Source organism: Scleropages formosus, chromosome 5 (assembly GCF_900964775.1).
Source record: "Scleropages formosus chromosome 5, fSclFor1.1, whole genome shotgun sequence".
Taxonomy (NCBI): Eukaryota; Metazoa; Chordata; class Actinopteri; order Osteoglossiformes; family Osteoglossidae; genus Scleropages; species Scleropages formosus.
The window spans coordinates 35449589-35474082 of NC_041810.1; the positions used below are offsets into that span (position 1 = coordinate 35449589).

The following is a 24494-nucleotide window of genomic DNA, read 5'->3' on the forward strand; positions in this document are numbered from 1 at the left end:
TAATAAATGTAAAATACAGTTTGTTTCTTTCCACCATATAAACCAACGTACATCACGAGTAGCTGCATAAATGTTTTTTTATTATTGTTATTAAACATTTACATCACACGAATAGCTGCATGAAAGTATTGTATGGCACTGTCTTGCACGTATAACAATAAAACTCCAAATATTACTTTAAATTTATTGTAACATGAGGGCAGAGCATAGCCACACTTCTATATTATAGTGTAGTCCGAAAGATTTATCAGCAAATGGTGCTTGAACAAAACTGTATGGCACCATCCAAAAACAAATAGGTCATGCTTTTATGGTTATAACAAGAAAGGAAAATACCTTCACTGCAATCCTCTATAGGATGTGCAGTTATAGACAGCGAGTGAGTTACTCAGAGAGTACACATCTTTTGGGGTGTCATAAATTTTCCTTTTGCTGTCTTTCTTGTGTATTAAAAATCCTTTCTTATACAGACTGGCTGATGGCTGTGTTATATGTCAAATTTTGTGTTATGTCATCTCATACAGATTTGTCCTTCTCTGTTTGTTTTGTATAGTGATTTCATGCAAAGAAAATAAAATAAGGCTGGCAACTGGGTTCGGACATCTATAGTCCATTACACTGTAAGGAAAAGTGCACCCATTCCTCACATTATAAGGTTTATTTGTTCAGGGAAATCACAGCAAATTCCTGTTGTGAAGGGGTCACATTACCATTATTTCTTAAGGGAAGAAAATAATGCGTCAAGAAATGTGTCACCTAAAATTAAGCAATTTTTTCCAACTTCTGTGGGGGGTCACCATTCCCAGAGGCAATGTGTGAGTGGTCGGAGCGAGCGCCGCATCTGCTTCCTCGTTCCAAAAAATGGTTTAATAGATACTACATTTTGAGCTAAGCCAAAAGGCTGAGAAGCAAAAATGTATTAAAATACTGCTGCTAGTTAGTTTTAATCCGGTGGCACAGCAGGTTTGGCCTGTGCCTACTCTCTGGTGGGTCTGGGGTTTGAGTCCTGCTTGAGGTGCTTTGCGATGGACTGGTGTCCTGTCCTGGGTGTGTCCCCTCCCCCTCCAGCCTTGCACCTTGTGTTGCTGGGTTTGGCTCACCACAAGTGGTAACAGACAATGTGTGTGTGAGTTAGTTTTCAGTGCTAACCTTTGCAAGGCACTGCTTGTGGATGACTGAAGTGTTTCAACTTCTCCCACTTGAAAAACTGACATTTGACTTGCATAACAACTGTAATGAATTGTGGAATATGTGGTCACCCTTCTGGAAGTTACTGGAAAGTGCTACATGATTATACCTGTGATAAGTTACAATTACAAATGGGCTACACGGTGGGACAGTGAGTAGCACTGCTGTCTCACAGTGCCTGGGTTGTGTGAGAGGATGTGGGTTCAAATCCCACTCAGCCTGTGTAGAGTTTGCATGTTCTCCCCATGTCTCTGTGGGTTTCCTTTGGATGCTCTTGTTTCCTCCCACAGTCCAAAGACATGCTGTTCAGGTTCCCCTATAGTATGTGAGTGACACAGAGAGTGTGTTCCACTGATGTATGGATGAGTGACCCATTGTAAGTAGTGTATCTAGCAGTGTAAGTCACCTTGGTGAATAAGGTGTGTTGGCTGGTAACATTACATAGAGTTCACTGGAAGTCACTCTGAAGAAAAGTGTTACATTGTGAAGTGCAAAATACAGCAACAAAGACCAACAACTGTACAATAGATGAATGAGGAAATTCCATTTGCTAAACTGAACCATCTGGTGTCTTCAGTGCCCAAACACTTAATAAATGTTACTAAAAGACATGCTGATGTTACACAGTGGTAAACACTTGACTGTCCCAACTTTTTTGGAGCATGTTATGGTCATCAATTTCAGAAGAAACATATATCTTCAAAAACAATGCAGCTGATCAGGTTAACATGAAATACCTTGTCTTTATACTGTTTTTGCTTGCTTACAAGTCAAAGTAAATTTTCATATCACCCCTTTTTATTTTTATTAGCATTGTTTGTGTGTCTTCCTGGTAGACCTGAACCGTTGGTTAGAGTCGAGATGTTTGTACTGCTTTAAATGTTGTAGTTGTTGTTGCTGTTATTTGTTTACTAAGGGAATACGCCTGACGTGTTGACAACATACACGTCTTTGTTAACTGCTGGTCATATCTGTCTTTTCTTTAGTAAATTCTGCATTCATTCATTGAACTGATGCTTTTCCTCAAAGTGACTTACAATTATTTACCCATTTATACAGCTGGGCAATTTTACTGGAGTAAAGCAAGGTAAGTACCTTGCTCAAGGCTACTACAGCTGGAGGTGGAAATAGAACTGCAACCTTTGGGTCCAAAAGCAGTAGCTGTAACCACTGCAGTAACAGCAGTCCAGAAAGTGTGATGAATTTAGCAGTGACAAAGTCAGTGACACCCTCATTCATAAGATTCCAGGTCGATAACTTGAGCTTGATTCTGAGCACAGACAATGACAACACAAAGTACATTTCTCTAGGTTATGGCACCATGAGATGAAATGCTGGTAATTATAAGGTGATTATGTGGCGGTTTGCCTACTGTTGGCTATTTGCACTGTGATTAATTGACCAAATGTGGAAAAACATTATTAGGGTACCTTGATGGCCAGGTCACAGTGTTCACTGGCAGTGGTGAGCTGCTCGATATGACGGTCCACCTCGGCCACAGAAAGGCTGCACACTCTCTCCTTGCGGCCACACAACACGCTTTCTAGGCCAGTCAGAACTCTGTGCAGCTCAGAGTTCAGGTCGCTGCAGTTATCTGTGGAAAGAAAAACATCTAACATTTCCAAGGGTTACTTCACATGCTTACAGGAAACGGATTTTTCGACTGCTTCAGCACAACAAAATCCTGCCCTGCAAGTACACTCACTTTTTTCAGAAGAAGGCTGGACGCAACAGAACGCATCAGCAGACTGTAGTCGTACCCAGTAGTTCATTATATATATACACACACACACACACATTTTCAGAACCGCTTGTCCCATACGGGGTCACGGGGAACCGGAGCCTAACCCGGCAACTCAGGGCGCAAGGCTGGAGGGGGAGGGGACACACCCAGGACGGGACGCCAGTCCGTCGCAAGGCACCCCAAGCGGGACTCGAACCCCAGACCCACCGGAGAGCAGGACTGTGGTCCAACCCACTGCGCCACCGCACCCCCCTCATTATATATATATATATACATATATATATATACATTCTAGTCCAACGGCCTTTGAAATAAATGCAAACAAACATAATGACGTAAAGAATATGTGGTAATTAACTACCTCCATGACATGTTGGAATTGGTGCCCCTGTTTTGTTACACATACAGCTCCTTCATGTATGAACGAAAGGCGATCGGGTCATATCGATGAAGACAAAAGGTCAAGTAATAAAAATAACCAAATGCCTTCTTGCTGGAGTAGCAATCATGTTGTAGCTGAGAGTGAAGTCAAACTTCGCTATCGACTGCTCTTGTGAGCACTGTACTTAGCCCCCAGCCCAGCAGAGACAATCTGAAACAGCCTCAAACCACGGCGCTTTATGAAGAGCCCTGTGGCCCAAATGATCCACTGTACATTTCTGCTGGATTCAGCCCACTGATTCAAGTGAGATGCTTTAGAAAAAGATGCATGCATGCACGCAGGATTAAGCATACGGTATGCACACGCATCCTCCTTTTTCAAAGTCTTTAGAAGCACAACACAAGAAACATTACTTTTAAACATTTGGAAGAGAAATGGGTACAACACAGTGCCTGTCTCCACTGCTATTACTGATGGTAAACGGCGCATCAACGGGAATATTTTCACTAGCAATACTGAACGTTAACATGAGCTCTGTCCGATAAGTGTCATCTGCTCTAAGGACGGCCTGTACAGTCATTCCACAAAGTAGTTTGAACAAAGAAAGGCGTCAGAACTTGAAAGACTTGAATTTCACCCATGTCTGCAGCAATCCGAGAAGTTTGGTCCTCATGCATGGAAGACGAGTTCTGGCCATGATCTACACTCAGCTCATCCTCGTTCATCTCCTGCTGGCTGTGGCTGAGCTCAGAGCGAAGCTCAGAAAGTTCATCCTCCTCCCTGAGCAAAAGAACAAAAAAGGTCAAGAGATCATGGTTGTCAAACCAAACGTCCCGTGGAAAAAAATCCCAGCAAGACACACACAGAGTCAAAGTGTCTTTAAGGGCGATCGAAGAGAACAACAGCAGTCTCAACATAACTTTCATTATCTACGTGTGCAGCACAGTGTTCGCAGATGTAGACAAAAACAACCACTCGACTGTACTTCATCTCTTCAGGATATAGGTGAATCATGTCACAGAACGCAGTTAAGCACCTGACCGAGGTGTTTTCTCTTTTTACTATGCACAGGTATGTACGTGTTTCACTTATTCATACTGGTTTCCCTGACCTCATGTCTTCACTATTTACCTTTTTTTTTACCATTACACCCACAACATGTTCTGCTTTCACACATTTTTTTACTTTTTCATGGTAACACACTCCTGTCAAGTGCCCTTCCAAAAAAGTGGTGGGAGGAAGTGCATGGGAGATGGACTATTATGGGCTGGTCGTTGTGTACACAGCACGTGTGGCTACCTTCATGTTCGCTGTCATATTTCGACGTCTTTCGACTATTATCACTTCTCTTTTCTTTCATACTGCGAATCCTGCTATTGTTACTCAACATCTCTTTCATTCGCTTTAATGTTGGGTACCAAAGTAAATTGCAATCCGTCATTTTCAACGTGATTTCCTCTCTCTGTGTCGCTAGGCTGCTTTCCATATTCATTGTTAGGTAAAATGACTACACAGCTGCACAAGTAAATGATCACCAATAATTGCGTAATTACTGTCAATAGCAGCTTACGTGCTTTTTACGTAGTTCACTGGTGTTTGTTGACACAGAGGAACAGGTGTATTAGGTGTGACTGACTGGCAATACAAAATAATTTCTTTCTTTCTCATTTAGGTCTTTCTCAGCTAATGGCCTGTTTGTCAGGAATACATTCTAGGCTGTTAGAAAGAGAAGCCTGTCCTGTCCGTGTAGCAACAATAAAAAATAAGTAACACCACTTCAGACATCTTACTGTATATTATTATTATCAGTCACATGTAGACATGAAGAAGCATACTGTACATTAAAGTTTGCATTGAAAGAGACCTATGATTTCCGTCCTCCATCACCAAAAATGAAACTTTTGAAACCATTTCAGTCTGTTAGCTGCCTTTCATGTAAAATGATTATGTAAAATAGATTATGTAGAAATATTACCTTTTTGATTGCGCTGTGCACAGTTGCTGTACTTTTCTTTTTAATGTACTTTTTAATGCAGAATACACCAGGGCTGCAGAAAAAGTACATTAAACGTACATTTAAAATGTAACTGTGGGTGGTAAACCTTTCAAGAGGAATATTTGTACTGATTAATTTCATAAATTCACCTGTGGGGGGCGCGGTGACGCAGCGGGTTTGACTGGGTCCTGCTCTCTGGTGGGTCTGAGGTTTGAGTCTTGCTTGGGGTGCCTTGCGATGGACTAGCGTCCTGTCCTGGTTGTGTCCCCTCCCCCTCCAGCCTTGTGGCCTGTGTTGTCGGGTTAGGCTCCGGCTCCCCACAACCCCACATGGGACAAGCGGTTTCAGACAGTGTGTGTGTGTGTGTGTGTGTGTGTGTGTGTGTGTGTGTGTGTGTGTGTGTGTGTGTGTGTGTGTGTGTGAATTCACCTGCCGACCACACAGCAGGTTTCCGGATCTTTATGTGACCATCCCAGAACTGAGCGACGGAACACGTTTTTTTCCCTAAATGCGTAGCAGCAAAAGACTGTTACTTTCACTGTACATTGCACTTTGAATTGTAATCGCACAAGACAGTACATTAACATAACTTTAAGAAAATATCAACCTATGATAATATGAATTTCAGGTATATAGTAAATGTTTCATGATCCACACACACCATTGGAAACTGCTTATCCCATGTGGGGTTGCGGGGAGCCGGAGCCTAACCCGGCAACACAGGGAGAAAGGGACAGACTGAGGACGGGACGCCAGTCCGTCGCAAGGCACCCCAAGCAGGACTCGAACCCCAGACCCACCAGAGAGCAGGACCTGGTCCAACCCACTGGGTCACTGCAACCCCCTGTTTCATGAGCCCACATGAAAAATTTACATAAAATGTGTGATAATCCTAGGCCTCATTAATTTATTATTTTTAGTTTATTATTAACACTTTGGGGGGCGGGGACAGTGGTGTAGCAGGTTTGGCTGGCTCCTGCTCTCTGGCAGGTCTGGGGTTTGAGTCCAGCTTGGGGTGCCTTGCCATAGACTGGCATCCCATCCTGAGCGTGTCCCTATACCCTGTGCTGCCAAGTAAGGCGCCGGTTTGCTGCAATCCCACTTGGGACAAGTGGCGCGCATGCGTGTGCGTATGTGTGTGAGAGCACAGAATATTATTACACAGGTTTTTATGTCATCATCAGTCCTCAGTTTATTTGTTATATGTTTGAGTGTTAATAAACTTTTGATCAACAGATAACTGCACTAACATGTACTAAGCTGTGAAATGTGCTGAAATGGCAATTTTTTTAAAACCAGGAATGTAAAAGGCAACAGCGAGGTGTTTGAAACAGCTGAACATGGATCCTACGCAACACAAAGGGCCTGAAGCACTTGGTCCTCCCGCAAGCGGCTGTAGTGTTCTCTGCCATAGGTTTAACAGGGGAGTTTGGTCCCCCGACTGACCTGATAGCAGCACCCTGCAGCAAGTCGATCTTCTTGTTGAGTTCAGCAATGATACTGTGCAGCTCTGTGATCCTCTCCTCATAGCGCATCGTCATTTGTTCCTGCACCTCCTTATGCGTGTGCATCAGGTGAGAGTGCTCACACTGAAATGATGGGTGGGACACACAAACAGGGTCAGGTGCACATGAACATTTTATACAAAAAATGAAATATATAGTAGAGCTGTCATGTGGGACTGCCTGCTCTGAAATAAACAAACAAATGCAGCAGGTGGGACTGTGTCAACTGAGATAGGGCATAAATCTCGTGGGACAACATCAAATACATCTGAGAGTGTTTTCTATAAAAAATAAAACACAAAATCAGACAAAACACACAGAAACACAAAAAAAAAAAGCAGGCAAAGGATGATGATGACACAGCCCAAATTTCACTCAAAATTTATTTTGGTATAAACATTCATAGAGAGCAGCTCCTAGTGTAGTGGTTAGTGCTGTAGCCTTTGGATACAAAGGTTGTGGGTTCAGATCCCACCTACTGCTCTAATACCCATGAACAAAGTATTTTGAATTACTCTAGTGGGTAATCTAATTGTAGAAAGTCAGCATGGTAAGTTGCTTTGGAGAAAAATGTAGAAATACAGGGCTCTTCCAATTTATGAATTTAAATTAGTCTCACTGGTAAAAGTTTCTGTGTTGCTGAGCCCCCATATTGACATCCATTTATGAGATTTACTTCAATAATTAACATCATAACACAACAGGGCAATTTCAATGCATTAATTAGTGCATAACACCGTACGACATTATTATTATTATTATTATTATTGTTTACACTTAATCACAAACACAACAAACATGCATATGATATTCAGTGTTTATATATCAATTCAGCCTTTAATGAGGAAAAAAACAAAACAAGAGTAAAGAAAAGAAATGTGTGAAAACAACTGAAATGAACTGACACTCAGTGAAGAAAGTGGACATGGGTTTGAGCAAGTGGTTCGCTTGTTTCTTCGTGACACGCCTCTCAACGATGATATGGGCATAAAGGAAGGAGCCTTTCAAAGATGAAATGGGCCAAACATTATGTGTTTCCCAACCTTTCATTCTCTCATCCCTTATTTCATCACATGTAGTTGCTACTGCCCCCCCAGCGCTTGTGGTAATCGCATTTTTTTACTTAAATAAAAGAAATGTTTGATGAATCTTTCATGTTTTTAACTTTGAAAGCCCTGCTAGAAAGAAATTACACAACACTTGATTTGTTGACAAAAAGTAGAACCTGTTATGGAAACTCCTTTTCTTGTACTGTTTCTAGGTTAATGACTTAAACACAGCACATACAAATTTAGAAAGACAAATATTCCAGGTATGCAGCTAGGAATTGAGAAACAAGTAAACACAATTAAGTGCTTTAACTTGGAAAGGCATGAAAGAGTGATAGTTGGAAACAAACAAATTTTCAGTTGGAAATTGAAGAACATTTGCCTGTACTGTAGTTAAATTCGCAGGCCCCCAGGAGCACTGGGACACCTTTACACAACATTGAGAGAAACAAATAAATAACTGTAAATGTAAGTGCACAATGTTCAAGCTGCTCTGGACACCTTTAAAGCGCAGTTCTTTGTATGCAATCGTACAGTAACTGACCAGTACAGAACAGATTTGTCTTGAGCTGGCAACTGGTTACAAACACTGGGACAGGGACAGCGACTGCGCACTCAAGTGTAGAGTTTTCACACAAACGTGAACCCAAGAGAAGGGACCACAAAGCACTAGGAGACTCAAGGAAGGCGCAGACATTGTTTTCAAATAGGAAGGTCTCTTTTTCTTACATAGCTCTCATGAATAGGAGTTCATAGCTTGTTATGCACATTTTTATGTACAAATAACTTGTGCTTGTAATTGAGAATTGTGCAGAAATGGGCACCCGTTATGTGAGACACCTTTCAGTTTCAAAAAATTATCATATTTGAAAAGCACTACAATGTACTGGTGGGGTGTGGTGGTGCAGCGGGCTTGGCCAGGTCCTGCTTGCCAGTGGGTCTGGGATTCGAGTCCCGCTTGGGGTGCCTTGTGATGGATTGGCATCCCATCCTGGGTGTGTTCCCTCCCCCTCCAGCCCTGCGTCCTGTGTTGCCGGGTTAAGCTCCAGCTCATTGAGACCCCACTTGGGATAAGCAGATTCAGCCAATGTGTATGTGTGGGTGTATACGTTGTACTGTGAGGTGAAAGCATTTCAGAGTGCCTTTTAAACAACTGAGAGGTATGTATTTTAGCAGTTAAGGGGAAGTCTAGTAGCTATGCTACACTTTTGAAGACCACATGTTGTGGCACACGAAGAAGACATGATGCAACACTGCACGAGCATACAGATGTCATGCTGCACCCTATACCTAAAACAGACCACTTGATAACAAAAAGCTAACAAAGAAAGCTGAAAATGTATGACTGGACTGGGAATAAGCAGCCAAAAGAAAAGCCACACAGGCTTAGACTTTGCACGGTGTGGGCAGAGGGGTCATGGGAAACCCCTGTTCAATATGCACTTAAATTAAGTATCATACATTTACATACATTACATTTATTCATTTAGCTTATGCTTTTCTCCAAAGCGACTTATAATGTTAAGGTCACAATTATTCACCCATTCATGCAGCTGTCACATCCACGCCCGCACCTCAATCGACAGGACCTGACTCCAATCAAACACCTGACTAACCGCTCACTATTCAAAAGACCCTCCTCAGATACCATACCTTTGCGGAATCTCGTCTGAGACAACTGTCCTCCTGCGCCATGTCCTGCTCTTCTTCACCCCAGCCTCCGTTCTCCGGTTTTCAACCCTTCGCTTCGTCCCCTGACCACGTCCTTGGATCCTTGCTCTCACTCTGACTACCGATCGACGACCCTTCGCCTGTCCCCGACACCGAGAATTCGCCGGACCCCTTAGTTCCAGACGAACGATCCTGCACTTGGGTACAACCGTCCCGGATTCCTCGGTTCCACGTGACAGAAGATTCTGCCTTACGACACATGGACCCAGCAGCGTTCGAACATCTGCAAAATGCCCTGGATGCACTCCAGTGTGCGTTACACCCGGAAGCAAAACCAAAGCCCGAAAAGACGCAAACCTCCCTGCAATACACTGGATGGCTCCACCGGTGAATCCTTCGCCCGCCTCACAAGCCGAAGACCAGGAGTTAGATCAATACATACAATGGGCGATCGCCCTAGACAATCTGTTCCATGAGCGTTTGCCACAGTCTCCACTGGCCACCAGAAAAACCACAGTGCCATTACGGGTCGGATGAGGACACCTGACTCCCATTGAAAGGCAGCGACGCCTCCAAGAAGACCTTTGCCTTTACTGTGGAAGAGCCGGAAATTATTTAGCAGCCTGCCCGGAGAGGGCCGTTAGGGGGGCCCTACAGTACTTCCATGCTCCAAGCTGCCCGGGGTGAACCGACACCCCTTCCACCAGATGTGGATGGGGACGAGGTCTACACCGTTCACGGCCTCCTGGATTCAAAGCGCCAATGTGGGGAGTTGTACTATCTGGTGGACTGGGAGGGGTATGGTCCTGAGAAACGCAGCTAGGTGCCAGCTCGCGACGTCCTCGACCCGTTTCTCGTTGCTGATTTCCACCAGGACCATATGGACAAGCCGGCACCCCGTCCCAGGGGCTGCTGTCCTTCCAGGCACTGCAGGCAGGCTGGAGCCGCTCGTAGGCTGGGGCGTACTGTCACGTCCACGCTTGCACCTCAGTCGACAGCACCTGATTCCAATCACGCACCTGACTAACCGCTCACCAGCAGCTAGGTAATTTTACTACGGCAATTCAGGGTAAATATCTTGCTCAAGGACAATACAGCATTGGACAAGTCTTACTGGCAGTGAATGAAGGGATCAGTCGATGGTAAAAACAAACTGGGATCCCAACTACAGTGTACATTTGATGAGCTTTGCACTCTGTGCTTCCAGGACAGCCTTCGCACCACTGCCACCATAACTAAGGCAAGTGGTTACAACACTGAATGACTTAATGAAGGGATAAACAATTATGACATACATACAATTTCCCCCCCTTCTCTGATGCTTGAACTCCTTTATCTCACCCTGTTCCTGAAAGCAGTCAGTACAATCCTCACTTTTGCTGGTCATTAACCAGCATTTACAACCATCACATTAGTCAGTAGATTTTAACCGCAGGGAAGTTTAAAAAATGAAGGAAAAAAAATCTAATAAAAATGACTATGGTCTTTATTTTAAAAATCACTGACACATTCACACACACACACACACACATTTTCAGAACCGCTTGTCCCATACAGGGTCACGGGGAACCGGAGCCTACCCGGCAACACAGGGCGTAAGGCCGGAGGGGGAGGGGACACACCCAGGACGGGACGCCAGTCCGTCGCAAGGCACCCCAAGCGAGACTCGAACCCTAGACCCACCGGACAGCAGGACCGTGGTCCAACCCACTGCGCCACCGCACCCCCTACTGACACATTCATTTTCACATTATTTCTTGCACTGATTTATAATTAGTCTTAATTACTGAAAATCAGAATTGTAATATCTATTATTATGTCATGTACTGTTCTCATGCAGAACTACTACAGAGGAACTGGGATAAGGTGGACATTCACTGCATGCTTCTTTCTTACCCATTTATTACATTACAACCCATGTATACAGCTGGGAAATTTTACAGGGGCCATTCAGGGTAAGTACCCTGCCCAAGAGCAGTACAGCCTGAGGGGGGAATCAAACCTGTAACCTGTAGGTCCAAAGGCAGTAGCTCTAACCACTACATTACCAGCTGCCCCTTGAGTCAGGTGCCTAGGGTAGTAAAACATATTCAGATTGACCAGGGTGCTCACAAAACAAGAAGTACTAGCGAACACTTTTCACGAAGAGCCACCCAGGTGACTGGCGACATGAGCAGATAGGCAGGAATCAATCCTGCTGTGTCACTAGAAACACACCTCTCGGAGTTAATGTCAAAGTTTTAAATGTTTCACTGGTTCAATGAGGCTTGTGGTTTTGGTATAGTGTTTAGTTTACTGTTTTAGTTTTATAAGTACACACACACACGTGCACACACACACTTTTTATTAAACATAAACACAAAAGTGACGAAATAGCAAACGCATTTCAGCCATGGACATGTAAAAAGCTTAGTAAGACCGACAAATAAATAAAGAGTCTCAGGTAACAACAATCAATGAGACTGGAGCAGACATGTCAAACTCAAGGTCCGCGGACGAGATAATTTCATATGTCTATTATTAATGGCCCGCCGGTAAATCGCACTCACACCACTCATACTACAAATCCCACAATACACTGCAACATCTGCCATGCAGCAAAGAGCTATGAGCGCCAGCCCCTCCTCCCTGCTGCTTTAATGACACACTCATCAGTGGTCAGCGGTGAATGCGTGGGTCAGCGCCTACAGTGACATTTGAGCTAGCCGCCCCCCAAAAAATGGCCAAACGAAAAGTGGACTTTGAAAACAGGGGTTTTCAAAAGAGATGGGAGGCAGAGTACCTGTTTGTTGACATTGGAGGTAAACCTGTGTGCCTTGTTTGCGGAGCTTATGTGGCTGTAATTAAAGAATATAACATAAGACGGCACTATGAGACGAAACATCAGGACAAGTACAAAAACCTGGACACACAGCAGAAGCTACAGAACGTAGAAGAGTTTAAAAAGAGTCTGATGTCATGACAGAATATGTTCACAAAAGCAAAATCACAAAGTGAAGCTGCTGTGAAAGCTAGTTTTATAGTGGCAGAAGAGATAGCCAAATCAGCCCGGCCATTTACCGAGGGGGAGTTTTTGAAGCGCTGCATGATTAAAGTGTGCAATGTTTGTTGTTTTAATTTTTTTTGCACTTTTCCTGAAATCAAAACACAGTTTTTATTTGAAAGATTTTCAAATTTTCATCAGCTTGTTCATATTTGAAATATTCTTATTTTGCTTGAAGGAACTGTTAATGAAAAACACAATTATTTTAAATTTTATTTATTTTTTGAGAAAAGTTATTGTAGCCTGGCTGTTCAAATTCACATTTCTGTTTAAATCATAGTCAGTTTTAAACTGTTGAATTAATGTTAATCCTGTTTGGCCCGCAACTTAGACCATGTTTTAAATTTTGGCCCCTTTTGTGATTGAGCTTGACACCCCTGGAATGGAGGAACCACTTGGAATAACACTGTCGTCCCTTACATGGCAGGACACAGACTCTTGGGACTGATGCTGGAGGTAACCTTTGCAATATTGTATACGTGAACTACAAAACTGAGGAAGAGAAAAACAAAAACATGCACCATCGATAACTTACACAATACACCATGTAAGTGCCCATAAGAACCAATCCAAACACAGAAAAAAAGATATTAATTGTAAGCCTCAGTGAAACATATATAAAAAAAAACAATAGAGAAATAAAACATTTAAACATTGGAAGTGTTTATGACAGAAAAGAAGTGAAAGAGACATCCTTGGTGATTCCCAGTGGGGAAACCATATTCATACCATATCGTTATACACCATTCCTCTTGTTGGAGGAGGCATATGTCTCTGCCACCCGGTCGGGGAATTCCATGAACACTTAACACCACTCAGCAAAAACAGTAGTAGAGTTTCATTCAGCAGACCACTGGATAGCAGTTCAGCACTCAAACCAGAGGCAGGGCTCCCCGAACAAAAACAAAACACTCCTTAAAAACAGTTAGGGTGGCTGTCATTTACTAACAACTTATCATTGGTGACATAAATTTAGTTATTAAAACAAATATAACAATTTGCAAAACATGATACTTAGGATGAGGACATATTGTGTTTCTAAAGACATAATGAAGACAAAACATCCAAAGATGAACATCTTGTACAGGACAGGGACACACGATACAAGACAAGATAGAGCCAGAGTGTCTGGTAGCAGGGTGGACACAGTGGCCCTGTGTATGGGACCTATGTAGCGTGCAACAGGCAGCATAATTAATTCTCCAACACCGCCTCGCCTGTGACTGGCTACAGCCTCAATTCTCATGAAACACATTAAGACAACTGCTGCTTAACAATTACTGAAATGTTTTGCTACCGGGGATTTGAGGTCATTATTCCTTATGATACATTCGTAATTCTTGTTTGGAGGGGCCCTTTTGTCTTGCCGAATAATAGCAAAAATGTTGCATAGTATATGGTGAGGAAGGTGATCCTGTCCATGAATTTGAGGAGGTGATCAGTATGAGGGTGTTTATTGGTGTCCCCCGTCACCATAGCGTTTGAACAAAAACAATTAAGACGTCTAAAATTGCCGTCTTTGAAACGTAACCTTCCTTACAGCAAATTCCCCGTATCTGTAAGAACGGCAGCTTTAAATGTCTTCATTGTGTTTGTTGTAATGTATTTTGGTCAGCACATATTTAAATTTATTTAAATAATATGCCTATCAGAGAGATCCTACCAAGTGGTCTGGGGTACTCCAGACCATCCCCTCAGCTTCTCTCAACTGGCGTCCTACAGGGGTCAGTACTGGGCCCCCTACTCATCTCAATATACACCTCTTCCCTCGGCCCTGACATCTCCTCCCACGGATTCTCCTACCACTGCTATGTCCAATGATACCCAGCTCTTCCTCTTCTTTCCATCTGAAGCTACAGACATTTCCTTGAACAATGCCACCTGCTTCTCGGACATCTCTGTCTGGATGTCTGATTACCACCTACAAGTGACCTTCTGAAAAACAGAGATTCTTCACCTCCCAGCTAGCCTGTCTTCCTGTTGAGAACTCTATCAAACTGGACAGCTCACTTATTTTGCCTACCTTCTTGACTAAGAGTCTGGGAGTGATGATTGACTCAAGTCTACACTCACTGGCCACTTTATTAGGTAGACTTGTTCAACTGCTCATTAACACAAATATCTAATCGGCCAATCACATGGCAGCATCTCAATGCATTTAGGCATTTAGACATGGTCAAGATGATCTGGTGAAGGTCAAACTGAGCATCAGAATGAGGAAGAAAGGTGATTTAAGTGACTTTGAACATGGCATGCTTGTTGGTGCCAGACGGGCTGGTCTGAGAATTTCAGAAACTGCTGATCTACTGGCATTTTCACGCACAATCATCTCTAGGGTTTACAGAGAATGGTGAGAAAAAGAGAAAATATCCAACAAGCGGCAGTTCTGTGGGCGAAAATGCCTTGTTGATGCCAGAGGTCAGAGGAGAATGGCCAGACTGGTTCGAGCTGACAGAAAGGAACAGTAACTCAAATAACCACTCGTTACAACCAAGGTATGCAGAAGAGCATATCTGAACACACAAAATGTTGAACCCTGAAGCAGATGGGCTACAGCAGCAGAAGACCACACCGGGTGCCACTCCTGTCAGCTAAGAACAGGAAACTGAGGCTACAATTCGCACGGTCTCACCAAAATTGGACAACAGAAGATTGGAAAACCGTTGCCCGGTCTGATGAGTCTCGATTTCTGCTGCGACATTCAGATGGTAGCGTGAGAATTTGGCATAAACAACATGAAAGCATGGATCCATCCTGCCTTGTATCAACGGTTCAGGCTGGTGGTGGTGGTGTAACAGTGTGGGGGATATTTTCTCGGCACACTTTGGGCCCCTTACTACCAAATGAGCATTGTTTAAACGCCACGGCCTACCTGAGTATTGTTGCTGACCATGTCCATCCCTTTATGACCATAGTGTACCCACATTTTCTGATGGCTACTTCCAGCAGGATAACGTGCCATGTCACAAAGCTCAAATCATCTCAAACTGGTTCCTTGAACATGACAATGAGTTCACTATACTCAAATGGCCTCCACAGTCACCAGATCTCAATCCAATGGAGCACCTTTGGAATGTGGTGGAACGGGAGATTCGCATCATGGATGTACAGCTGACAAATCTGCAGCAACTGCATGATGCTACCATGTCAATATGGACCAAAATCTCTGAGGAATGTTTCCAGCACCTTGTTGAATCTATGTCATGAAGAATTAAGGCAGTTCTGAAGGCAAAAGGGGGTCCAACCTGGTACTAGCAAGGTGTACCTAATAAAGTGGTTGGTGAGTGTATCTTTCTCACAGCACATCAAAGTCACAACTTGGATCTGCAGATACATCCTAGACAACATCTGCAGGATCTCCCCTTATCTCACAATAGACTCTGCTCAACTACTTGTCCAGGCCATGGTGACATCCCATGTGGACTATTGCAACTCTCTTCTGTCTGGCCTTACTGTTACTGCCATCAAACCTCTGCAGCTGATACAGAACGCTGCTGCACGAATTGTGTTTTACTTGCCGAAGCGTTCCCATGTATCTCCTTTACTCGTTTCTCTGCACTGGCTTCCTATAGCCGCCCAAATCAAATTCAAGACCCTGGTGATGGCCTACAAAACCATGAACGGACCTGCTAACCAATATCTATGATACCTGATCATTTGCTACACTCAAAAACTGTATTGTGCTCTGAAGGGTTGACCACTTGGAACACATCAGATGAAAACATTTAGCACAGCTGGAAAGCCTGTTACTGAACAGGTGCAACATTTTCTGGCCAGACTACCTTTGTCAAATGAATATTTCCAGTAGGAGAATACGTCATACCATAAAGCACACACCACCTGAGGATGGTCCAAGAAACATACCAGTGCCTTTACTCCAGTGGTCTGTAAAATCTCCACCTCTAAAACCAACAAACCAGCTTTGAAATAAGGTAGAATGCGAAGATATCAAAATAAACATTGTGCTAATCCCTACAAAATTACTTAAAGCTGCTACTTCTGTTCCCATGGAGCTTATTATGATATGTTAATACTTTGTTACTTAATGGCTGTGTTCCAAACGTTTCTAAAGTTGCCGTTATTAGACTGCAAGAAAAGGAATCGGCTCTTGCAAGCAAAGACTAAATTATAGACCTATGTCTAATCTGCCATTTTTTAACCCAAATTTTTAGAAAATAATATAGCTTACTAAATTGTAAAATACTGTACCTAAATTATCATAACATATTTGAAAATTTTCAGTTTGGTTTCCATTGTGGTCATAGTACTGAAATGGCCCTCATCCGTGTAGTTAATGATATTCTCATCTCGTCTGATGCTGGTCATACCTTAGTTGTTACGTTACTGAACCTGAGTGGTGCATTTGATATTTTTGACCATAGTATCCTACTCAGTAAACTTGAATCCCTGGTTAGACTAAGGGGCACTGTTCTGAAGTGGTTCTGTTCATATATCTAACTGTTCATATATCTAACTGATCCTGCGTCGGTGTGGAAAGGCATGAAAGACATCACAAATTACAAGACACCACCCCCCGGCACCGTGTCAACTCAACAACTAGCCGACGATTTGAATGAGTTTTATTGCAGGTTTGATAAACCCTGTCTCACACCCCACACCCATTCAGACCCTCTCTCCACGAATCAATTAACACCTCCAGTAACCCCCACCTTCCCCCCTCCTGCACCTTTGATCTGCGAAGAGGAGGTGCGTCGGGTCTTCGTCAAACAGAAGACAAGGAAAGCACCAGGCCCAGACGGCGTCTCACCGGCCTGCCTAAAAACCTGCGCTGACCAGCTGGCCCCTATCTTCACAAAGATCTTCAACAGATCACTGGAGATGTGCGAAGTTCCTTCCTGCTTCAAATGCTCCACCATCATCCCCATCCCAAAGAAACCCAAAATCACAGGACTTAATGACTACAGACCTGTCGCCCTAACGTCAGTGGTCATGAAGTCACTTGAAAAACTCGTGTTGGACTACCTGAAAGACATCACTGGACCCTTGCTGGACCCCCTGCAGTTTGCTTACCGAGCAAACAGGTCTGTGGATGATGCAGTCAACATGGGACTGCACTACATTCTACAACATCTGGACAAACCAGGGACTTATGCGAGGATCCTGTTCGTGGACTTCAGCTCAGCCTTCAACACCATCATCCCACACCTCCTCCTGTCCAAATTAACCCAACTCTCTGTGGCCACCTCCATCTGTCAGTGGATCACCAACTTTCTGACAGACAGGCAGCAGATAGTGAGGCTGGGAAAATTCTCATCCAAAACTCGCACAATCAGTACTGGAGCCCCCCAGGGATGTGTGCTCTCCCCACTGCTCTTCTCCCTGTACACCAACGACTGCACCGCAAAAGACCCCTCTGTCAAACTCCTGAAGTTTGCAGACGACACCACACTCATCGGCCTCATCCGGGATGGCGACGAGTCTGCTTACAGACAGGAGGTCCAAGAGCTGGCTGTCTGGTGCAGTCATAACAACCTGGAGCTGAACACGCTCAAAACAGTGGAGATGATCGTAGACTTCAGGAGAAACACCTCAGCATTATCCCCACTCACCATCATGAACAGCACTGTGGCAACAGTGGAGTCATTCAGGTTCCTGGGCACCACCATCTCACAGGACCTGAAGTGGGAGCCCCACATAGACTCCATTGTGAAGAAGGCCCAGCAGAGGTTGTACTTCCTTCGTCAGCTGAGGAAGTTCAACCTGCCACAGGAGCTACTGCTGCAATTCTACTCTGCAGTCATTGAGTCCGTCCTCTGCACCTCTATAACTGTCTGGTTCGGCTCAGCTACGAAGTCAGACATCAGAAGACTGCAGCGGATAGTTCGGACTGCTGGAAGAATCGTCGGCACATCCCCCCCAGCTCTCCAAAAACTGCACTCGTCCAGAGTCAGTAAAAGGGCGAGCAAAATCATTCTAGACCCCTCACATCCAGGCCACTTCCTCTTCGAACCCTTGCCATCTGGCCGGCGCTACAGAGCACTGCACCAGGACAGCCAGGCATAAGAAAAGTTTCTTTCCTCAGGCCATCTACCTCATGAACACCTAAATCTCTCCCCTAGAGAGTAAACCGTGCAATACATAATGCTATTTATATTTATAACTATTTATCACATTTCTCTTACTCACACTCCCTTGCATTTGTATCTAGTGACTATTTTTGTATATTCGGTACTTTATATTTTTAAATATTTTTTATCCCTTGCTCACATACTCTATCTTCTCACCTGTCTTGTCACTGTCATTCTGTCTGTGCTGTGGTAGTTCCTGTCACCAAGACAAATTCCTTGTATGTGCGAACATACTTGGCAATAAAGCTCGTTCTGATTCTGATTCTGTAAACAGTTGATGACTGCATCCCTTCGTTCTCGTTTGTGTTTCAGTACGGTGTGTCTCAGGGCTCTGTGCTCAGTATATTATTATTGAAACTCTATATGTTACCATTGGGTGACATTATTCATAAGCATGATGCTAGTTTTCACTCATATGCTGATGACACTCAACTATATGTTTTGTTTAAGCCTGATGACTCATTACATATTGTGTCTTTAACAAAATATTTTACTAATACAAAACTGTTGATGAGTAATAGTTTTTTCTCTCTTAATACCAGGAAAACAGAGGTACTTATGGCAGGTTGTGATGCCGAAACCCTTGAAACAGTCACGTCAATCTTTAAAACTCATGGATTAAGAATCAAATGCAGGCAATGTGTTAAGAGCTTGGGTGTTTTGTTGGACAGAAACCTGTCATTTGTGACTTATGTTACTACACTGATGAGGTCGTGCTTCCTTCAACTGAGAAAAATAGCTAAATGAAAGCAATGTCTATGTGGCCAGGATGCTGAGAAGGAGGTTAATGCTTTTGTTTTGAGTAGGTTGGACTACTATATTGCTCTGTTGATAGGCTGTCCATACCAAACTGTATCCAGGTTACATTTAGTATAGAACGCTGCTTCCAGAATTGTTAGAAGAACTAGGGAGTATGACCATAAAACATCAGTTTCTTTAATGCTGCATTGGCTCTTGACCTAAAAGACAAAAATGGCATTCCTCTGGCTTACCTTAGTGAGATAATTAATTTTTATGTTCTAGAACAGGGGTCACCAACCTTTTTGAAACTGAGAGCTACTTCTTGGGTACCGATTAATGTGAAGGGCTACCAGTTTGATACACACTTCTCAAATAACAAATTTGCTCAATTTACCTTTAATTATATGTTATTAATAATTAATGATATTCACCTATGTGAAGACTGATCATGTTAATGATTTCTCAATAATTATCAACAATGATTTAACAAGGTAGGAAACAGATAAATATCAATATGCAACACTTTATTTCTATAAACCTCTACAAGTATTTCCACTCGTAATGCGCTGCCCGGTGGGTAGTTAGCATGGTAGCTTGCGTGACACGTTCTGAAATGTCTCTCAACATTGTGCCGCTTTGCCGTCGCCACAGTCGCCCCGCAAATGAGACACACGCAGGAATCTTTCACAGTGGTAAAAAAGAACTCTTCCTCCCATTCACTGTGAAAATGATATGTTTTCTTTCTTTTTTCTGCCATGTTTTCGGGGGTAAATCATCTCCTCCCCTTCACTGCGCCCGCTAGCTGCTCTCTACGGCAACGGTTGCCGTGGAGACCAGCTAGCTCTAATCTAATATGAAATATTTTTTAAAGTTTTTTTTTTTAATATTGTCATTTTCAAATTTACACCAATGCAAGTGTGATTTAAAAAGAATAGCAACAAAAAAAATTAGATGCAGTTTACTGGTAAGTGGCGCTATGGTGAGCTATTTTTAGAACAGGCCCGCGGGCGACTCATGTGATCCTTGCGGGCGACCTGGTGCCCACGGGCACCATGTTGGTGACCCCTGTTCTAGAATATTGTCTTCATTCACTGGATGCGGGTAACCTTAAAGTACTGGTGATCAGTATGAGCTCAGAAGGAGGGCATGCCTTTACAGTGCTGTGAAAAAGTATTTCCCCAATCCTGATTTCTTCTGCTTTGTGTATATCTCATACTAAATAGTTTTAGATCTTCAAAGGAAATACAACATAAAACAAAGGCAACAGTTTTGAATTTTTTTTTTTTTTTTTTTTATTGAAGCAAAAAAAGTTATGCAACACCTATCATCAAATTAATTGCCCCCTTAAACTTAAAATCTGGTGGTGCCACCTTTAGCAGCAATAACTGCAACCAAATGCTTGCAATAACTGGAGGTCAGTCTTTCACAGCGCTGTGGTGGAATTTTGGTTCACTCTTGTTTGCAGAATTGCTTTAGTTCAACCACATTGGAGGGTTTTCGAGCATGAACTACCTGTTCAGTTCGTTTAACTTATGGACTGAAGTCCTTTCCTTTAAGATTTTCAGGTAGAGAGCAGAATTCATATTTCCCTCAATTATTGCAAGCTGCCCAGGCCCTGAAGCAGCAACCACAAATCATCACACTGCCATGCTTGACCGTAGGTATGATGTTTTTTTGTGGAATTCGGTTTTTGCCAGATGTAACAGGACCCCTGCCCTCCAAACAGTTCCACTTTCGACTCATCAGTCCACAGAACATTCTCCCAAAAGGTTTGAGGATCATCAAGGTGTGTTTTGGCAAAATTCAGATGAGCTGTAATGTTCTTCTGGGTTAGCAGTGGTTTTCGCCTCACCACTCATCCATGGATACCATTTTTGCCCAGTGTCTTTCTGACAGTGGACTCATGAATAAAGACTTTTATTGATGCAAGAGAGCCCTGTAACTCCTTTGATGTTGTCCTTGGCTCTTTTGTGACTTCCTGGATGAGTCGTCGCTGTGCTCTTGGTAGAATTTTGGAAGGTCGGCAACTTCCAGGAAGGTTCACTACTGTGCCAAGTTTTTTCCATTTGGAGATAATGGCTCTCACTGTGGTTCTTTGGTGTCCCACAGCCTTTGAAATAGCTTCGTAACCCTTCTCAGACTGATGTATTTGAAGCACCTTCTTCCTCATCAATTCTTGTCTAAGATCTTTCAACCAGCTTCATGCTGTTGAAAAAGTTGTACTTAAATGTTGATTTGATGGAACAGGGCTGGCAATAATCAGGCCTGGTTGCGTGTAGTCCAGCTGAACCCCATTATGAATGCAATTTCATAGATTTGGGGAAATCTACTATGGGGAAAATACATTTTCACATAGGCCTGGTTGGTATTGGATAACTTTTGTGCTTCAATAAATAACATTATCATTTAAAAACTGTATTTTGTGTTTACTCAGGTTGCCTTTGTTGTAATTTCTGAAACAATTTAGTATGAGATATACACAGAAACAGAACAAATCAGGATGGGGGCAAATACTTTTTCCACAGCACTGTGGCTATGGAACACCTAAGCTTTAAAATAGTCAGCCAGTTATATTATTAGAAATGCCCCGTCCATGTCAGCCTTTCAATCCAGGCTTAAGACTTATACGTTCACTCTAGTGTGTCCATGGCTGATATGATTCCTGTTAGCTTTGTTGTTTCGGTATAAAAACTCTACTTTTGTTATAAGTTACTAACCCTTTCTTTTTTGTTGAGCATTCCCCATGAGCAGACCTGAGGAGGTCAGCCATGAAATGAGCACTCCATGTTGACAGAAGCCTATGGCTGCATGTCACTGTGGACAAGATCTGCCGATGTAAATCAAGACATCGATTTATTAGCATCTAGCGGCAATGTCATGAATAACTGTGAATTGACTTAAAAGTCTTATTTTTAAACTAGAATTCCCAGGAAGGATGGGCAGCCACTGGGACTTGGATCCCCAGAGGTTTGTTCTCTTCCTTGCTTTCTGGTTGGTAGTTTTTTTGTTCCTTTTCTCCGTAGCCAGTTGGCTTACTTAAAGCTTTAATAATCACAGAGTTTTTGTAGTAATTTACTGTATAGTCAACTATTTATTTGTATGATGGCTTTGATCCTTTGTTCAGCTAAATTGAATTGAATTTCATAATTTAAATACAGGTACCCCGGGGATTCAGAAGCCAGAGCTGGCTTGTGTGTTGCAAATGGATGACCATTGTTATGCATGCAGGGTAGGGGTGGGGTAAATATCATATAGTCAAACTCAACACATGGGACCCACTCAAATGGTTTTCATGGTAAAAGAGGGTATGGAAATGGTTTACCACTGCTTCCTTATGTCCATGACTGCAAGCATGAATTCCACACAGGACTGTGAGGTACCAGCAATTTCCACAACACTACCACTGTTTTACACCATAGCAGGTTAAAACAGAACACAACCATGATTTTAAACATTAACATTTATATGATATTGTGTTCTATTGCTTTTATTTACAAGAAAGGGATAGACACGTAGCATCTCTACACTGAGAGATATAATACTGTGTGAATGTATTGTAGACCAATCTAGCACCAAAGACTGGTACTATTAATTTCACATAGTAATTATAATTTAACAATTAACGATGCCTATTTTCTGCCACACGTGAACAGTATTAAATTTTTTTTTTTTTTAATCTTTACGAGAAAATTCAGTGGATTGATTGCTGGGCAGGTTTTTCATCGTGACTTTTACCTGCGACTTAGCCAGCTTTTTTCGAAGTAGGACCCGCTCCCTGTCGCTCTGCAAAAGACGCTTGTTCAGGTCCACAGCATCCCCCTTCAGTACAGCAAGGGCTGCCAGGTGTATCTACAAGGACACAGTACCTAATTGAATAAACAAGCAGTGAGCGCTCACTCTGCCTTTTCCTACCCAGATCAAGCAGGTCATTCTGCTTGTGGAATCTCTTCTAACATTTTGCCACTTCAACAGCTGATACAGTTCAGCCATGAGATGGATCAAATGATTGCTCTAGAACCAAAAAAGATTACAATTAGTTGACTGGGAAAGGGATACTTATGTTGGAAATTATTTAATTTGACAAGAAGAATGGTGCTGAGCACAGTGATAGCTTATTGTAAGGAAAAAACTGTGGTATGCAAGCCCTTAATAGGTCAGTTGAAAATGCACAAAGGGTAAAAAAATGCAAGAACATCAGATTCAACACCTCTGTAATGCAATAACTGTATTTCATGAGATTCAAAAAATGGTATATATGGTATATGTGGTATTCAGAAAATGCTTTTATCCAAGGCCACAAAATGACGTAACCTTGGTGTGGCACATTAGGGCATGTCACATCCAAAGAGTAACAAGAAATGGAATTCTCATAAATTTTATTAATAGCATCCATTTTTGTAAAACACAAAGAGAAAACTGTTATGAAATTATGAAAACAAAAAGGAAAGTGCCTTTTAGCTGTAGAGGTAGACAAACCCAAACTCTCAAGTGTTTTTACTGCAGATATAAAAAGAAACCTATGCCCAAAACTTCTGTAAAACCCTCTAAATTCTCTAAAGTCTTCTAAATTCAAAATTGCATACTCCAGCAGCTTTTCTTCAGACTCCTACAGCCTAGCCCTTGACAGACAGCTTTTCATTAGTTGACTGGCTGCACCTGGTACTCATTTACCCTTTAATGAAGTAATGTGGCTGTCAACATGGGAGACCAGGTAAGCCCAGCAGAGAGCCTACCATACCAGAACCCTGACCAGCAGAATAAGCAACATGGTCATGTTTCAGTCTTTTTTTCCCTCACAGACCAGCGCATGTTTATGCCTCACTGGAGAACCTCTCATGGTATGCAGTCAAGTCATTGGAGTTATGATGATTGCTATGCACAGTGGCATAACAGCAAAAGAATTAAGGTCATCTTTGGTGCAAGAACACATGGTGCAAACAACGTACCCTTGTACTGCTGACAAACACCATGAAGTACAAAAGCCATTGCTCTAGCTGTTTCGTGAACACCAGGATGATAACAGAGAAATATCATGGCTCTCCATTACCAGCAGACTGAAACATAATCAGACCTTTCTGTGGAATGA

General features: G+C 42.8%; 1 protein-coding gene across 1 annotated transcript in view; it reads right to left on the minus strand.

Moving 5' to 3' along the window:
• Positions 1-24494, minus strand: part of mcc (MCC regulator of WNT signaling pathway) — a 116998-nt gene that overhangs the window by 41175 nt on the left and 51329 nt on the right. Inside the window, exons 4-6 of the mRNA XM_018734391.2 lie at positions 6757-6899; positions 3952-4094; positions 2619-2782 (exon numbers count right to left, since the gene is read on the minus strand). Coding sequence (XP_018589907.2) covers positions 2619-2782; positions 3952-4094; positions 6757-6899 — 450 coding nt within the window. The remainder of the gene's footprint in view (positions 1-2618; positions 2783-3951; positions 4095-6756; positions 6900-24494) is intronic.